At 42.2% G+C, this 4,862-nt stretch overlaps 1 protein-coding gene across 1 annotated transcript in view; it reads right to left on the bottom strand.

Annotated features, from left to right (window-relative positions):
- Positions 1–2,145: 2,145 nt before the first annotated feature.
- RBM38 (RNA binding motif protein 38) overlaps positions 2,146–4,862 on the bottom strand; it is a 36,545-nt gene continuing 33,828 nt past the window's right edge. The window contains exon 4 of the mRNA XM_044663839.1: positions 2,146–3,638. Within this exon, the coding sequence (XP_044519774.1) occupies positions 3,338–3,638 (301 nt within the window). The 3' untranslated portion in view covers positions 2,146–3,337. The remainder of the gene's footprint in view (positions 3,639–4,862) is intronic.

Below are 4,862 nucleotides of genomic sequence, written 5' to 3'. Positions count from 1 at the left end.
ATACAATGAGTAGGATACAATGAAACTTCGAAAGAGTTGCTTTAGAAACAGACCCACAGATGAGCATTTCCTTTCTTTTGGCCCCCTCTTTAAAAAGTTTGCCCATCACTGTTATAATGTAATATGTAATACATGCCATATTACATGCTATTACTCTTTCTGCTTTATAAACATATATCAAGTTCTCCATAAAACATTAGTCTCAAGTAAACTAAAATCCTTTTGCTTTGCCTTACCATATAGTATAAGTGGCCTTTGGGTCGGGAAGATCCCACGGTGAGAGCTCTAGCAGGCTCCAGCAAGCCAGAAAGGGTATGAGGAGAAGTGGCAGACCCCGTCTATTGTCCTAGGACCAGCCTTGCCAAGCGAAGAAAGGCTCATCATTGGGCAGGCAGCCATCACTTGGAAATGGAATTTGCACCCTTTATTTTTTTTAATTCATGTTTCCATAGCACCTTAAGACTTACAAAGTGTTTGCCTTATAAGAATATGAAGTATTTTATAGACAAGTAAACTGAAGGTCCAAGTAGAATGTGCACCACTGATTAAGCACTTGCCAGGGTCAAGCCCTGTGCTAATAAGCACAGGGAATATACAAATAGGAAAACAAGATCATCCCTGCTTTCAGAGATCACTAGTTCTAATTAGAAGAGAGAGCATCAAAGTGAGTTCAAATGAAGGACACGAAGGCCTGGTGGTTCTCCGGGTGAAGCTTCAGGGCTGATGGCAAGGCCACTATTGGCATAATAATAGTTAATATTTATAACAGTTGCTATATTCCAGACACTTTGCCAAGCATTTTACAATTATATCTCAGTCGATTCTCACAACCCTTGGAGGTAGGTGCTATTATTATTCCCATTTTACAGATGAATAAGCAAAGGCAAACAGAGATCAAGTGACTTACTCTCTGAAACAAACAGCCAATAAGGGTCTGAAGTCATAATTCAAGGGCTCCTTTCTCCAGACCCAGCACTCTATCTACTGTTCCACCTAACTATCCCTAAATGGGATGGGAGAACATGATGAACAATGGAGTTCAGGCCAGGGCTACTCTCTAGCACCTCATGGAAATCTCTAGGACAGTCAGGGATACGGGCAGAGATTTGTCCACAGCATCATTCCTCAGCTCTCATGAGTGGCTATTTGGCAAGTTTTCTTCATCGTAACAGCCTGTCTCGGAAATTCAGTTCAAATTAAGCCCCTGCACTTGTGTGTGTTTATGTAGGGAGGTAGGGAGTTTACTGGTCAAATGCAAGAAGGAGGTATTTAAAATGACTAAGACTCAATCCATTACAGGACATTGCAAACCAGACCTTTCCTTACTCCCAGACTCAAGCAAAAAATCCTAGAACACCTCCACCAGGTAGGTCTCCCTGCTGCCAAATGAATTCTTGAGCAGGTTCTAGCAAAGAATAAAGCAGCCAGCTCCCTCCCTTTCTGACAATTCTCTATTACAGGGTCTCCTGAGGTTTGGGAAAGCTGCATTGCCCACAGGGAGCCCAGCCCTGGCTGCTTTTTAGGAGGAAGGAAATAGAGAGGGTTGAGTTTCTATAACTTGGCTACATCTTCCAAAATGGCTCTTAAAACCCTAAAACCAAGAATGCCAACACTCAAACAGTCTCTGAGGGACGATGAAATCCAAACAGCATGAGCCCAAACATTCTAGGGACCCAGCTACAGGTGACGGGTGATAGTCAGCCTCACACCCAAAGATGAGCAAACCAGAAAGTAGGGCTGGGTCCCTGCATGGCAATGCTTCAGTTTCTACCCATGAAAAATAAGATGGATTCAAATATTTTCTCTCCAGATCCCTTCCAGAGCTAACGTTCAAGGACTGGGGCTTTTGGAAACCTAATGTTAAAGCCCTCAGTCTCCCTTCATCTTATCCTAAAACTAAGGACAGTGTGGGTACAGAAAATGGCTAAAGGCAGCAGGACTGTATTAGAATAGCTAGACCGAGCAATCCTGAAGAAAACAGCTATAACAGCAGAGCACAGAAACTGTCTTTGCTCTCTCATCCCTAGACAAGAGTCGATTTCACTTTATTCCACCATCATCAGCTTATGTATGTCTTAGCAAATGCATCTTCCCTTTTGGGGAGGGTGAGAGGGGTGCACGATAGACAATTATCACATTGAAGAACAATCTTAAACAGTTTATTGCTTTCTTGGTAAAAATCCACTTAACTTATATAGACTGTTTTCTTTATTTAGACAGCTGTCGTACCACAGGCATAAAATGTCCTTTTACCTTTTGTTCAAATAGATTAACACCATTGATCAGTTCCTGGCATTTTCCTTGGCTCTGCTGGCTCCCAGCCTACAAACTTCCTTTATTTTACATAAATACTGTCATCATTTTCTCTCCATAGGTTGCAGCAATAACAAAGTATACAATATGTTCTGGATTCCTGGGGGTGATAGGGAGAAGCGAGTAGGTTTGTTTGGGTTTTTTCTCCATTTCAAAAATATACTTAAATTTTGAGATCTGAACAGTGTAACAATTAAAATAAGAAAAATATTACAGTGCATCATTGACTGTAGGAATATTTTGCTTTCCGCTCCAAGGACAATATTCCCTTTTGCATGTTGAAAGTGATTCAGTCTTTTAAGAAACTTACCTACAAACAATAATTTAGTAAATGAGAATTAAACGAGGCAGATACTACCAACCTTCTGTCTGCAATTCACAGCTCATGCGAACAAAATCGCAATAAATATTCAAAAAATAGTTCTTTCTTTTTTTTTCAGTAAGGCATCTGAGTATTATTTCAAAGTTTTTGTACAACCAGAAGGGAGAGGGGAGGCAGGAGAAGATTGTTACGCTGGTCGACTGAGTATCTCTTGGTACCTCACAGTAAAGCGCAGATTTGCAAGGTTGACATGACAGGAGTAATGGGAAGAGAGAGAGAAGAAAGTTGTTGGAAGGTGAGACAAATTGGAAGTAGACCACAAAATTGTGCAAGTAATTGTATGGTTTTCAGTTAAGATTTTTCCATCACTTTTAGGTCATCATCAAGAGATCATTTGTCCTGATTTAAAAAAAAAAAAAAAAAAACCACCATAGAACTCTCTTCTTCCATGAGCGTAGTAAAGATTTGAAAGGGTTTTTGCCTACCCTTAATACTATATAAATAGCTTAGGCATTCATATGCACCTAATAAGTTTTTCAGGTATTTGCTTGGGGGTTTTCTCGTCTATTTTATGTGGGTTTTGTTGTCTCTGTCTGTTTTTTGCTGGTTTTTTTGTGTTTTGGCTTTGCTTTGTCTCATCCCTGTTTGAGCATCTATCTTGCTGTATCCTCCAGAGGTCAGACTGTCCTTCCGCCGGTCTCCTCACTGCATCCTGTCCGGCTGCAGCTGTGGGGGCTGATACTGCACGAAGGCGGTGGTGGCGGCCGCGGGGTTGGTGGCGGCAAGGGGAGCCTGCACGGCGCTGGTGTAGCCGTATCCCACGAAGCCGGCAGCAGGAGACGAGGCATAAGGGTACTGGTCATAGGCAGCCGTGGTATACTGGGTGTAGGCTTGGTTTGCTGCAGTGTAGTCTATGTAGGGAGACGCAATCGACTGGACAGGAGCGGGGATCACCACGCTGGGCTGGACAATCGCTTGTGGGTAAATATAGTGCGGGGTGAGCCTGTGGAGCCAAAGCAAAGTGGAGAAAACCAAGAAAAAGTCAGAAGGTTGAAGAAGGAAGAGGAGAATTCCTCAGTTAAATTCACAGAACAACTTCAGTTACTGTGGACAAAACTCTCTAGTTCAAGCTAGGCAGCGGGATTTAGTGGAAAAAAACACAGATTTAAGGGAGAAAGAGTCCCAGCTCTGACGCTTTGCAGTCACGGGATTATAAATAAATCTACCTTTAGGAGCCCAAATTTATTTACCTGTAAAACGTGGATGAAACTTATACCATTTGCTAACAGCAGCATTCAAAGGAAAGCATTTTGTAGAGAATGAGCCCGTAGATAAGATTAATTGAGTCCTAACAGCCCACAAGCACAGCCTCCTTCGTGAAGCCCATCCCACATTGATTTTTCCCTTTTTTTCAGCCTGTATCAATCATTTGGCCCTTAGGGCGATAATCGCTCCCTTTCTGCTGCTTGTATCCATCATTTGGCACTTAATTCATGTTGCCTCCTGATGCCTCTTGTGTCTGCACCCTTCCAGTTGTAAAACATTTTAATTCTTCTATGGTAGCCTATTCGCCCAATCCCCAAGTAGACGGTAAGCCACTAGAGTGTTGGAATTGGGTGTATGGGTGTAGAAAGATCTGTGTTGACTCTAGGGCCTTGGACGTATTAAATGTTCTGTTGAATGAATGCTAAGTTACTTGCTGTGTGTGTACGGTGATTACAGAGGAAAGGAAAAACTATAGAAAACACAAAAGCTGCTCTTAAGAAGCTACAATCTGTTTTAATGGGACTTGGAAGGTGGTAAGAGAAGAAGACGTGTAAAGCCTAAAGATTCAAGAATGAATGATAAAGAGAGTATAGGAGAAGTGCAGAGGAGAGGTCCAGGGAAAGAATTATGAAAAAAAGGTGGAACAGGAATGAAGCAATGAATGACTGAATAGGGCACTTACGAAAAGAGAAGATAAGCTGCACTACTTAAGTTAGAACAAAAGATGGATGGTACACTTAGAGGACTCTTAAGGCTAGGTCAGGCATTCTTTTCTTCTAATACTATGTACGAGAGGCTTTTCTTGTGGGGACGGGCTTTACTTTTCAGTCTACCTGGAAATCAGGAAAGGACTAAAGAACAGGAGAAGAGGAGGGAGTGAGGAAGGGAGGAAGAGAAGGAGAGAGAGAGAGAGAGAGAAAGAGAGAGAGAGAGAGAGAGAGAGAGAGAGAGAGAGAGAGAG

Source organism: Gracilinanus agilis, chromosome 2 (assembly GCF_016433145.1).
Source record: "Gracilinanus agilis isolate LMUSP501 chromosome 2, AgileGrace, whole genome shotgun sequence".
In the NCBI taxonomy this organism is placed as follows: Eukaryota; Metazoa; Chordata; class Mammalia; order Didelphimorphia; family Didelphidae; genus Gracilinanus; species Gracilinanus agilis.
The sequence above is the reverse complement of the archived record's forward strand: the minus strand, read 5'-3'. Positions and strand labels throughout refer to the sequence as shown.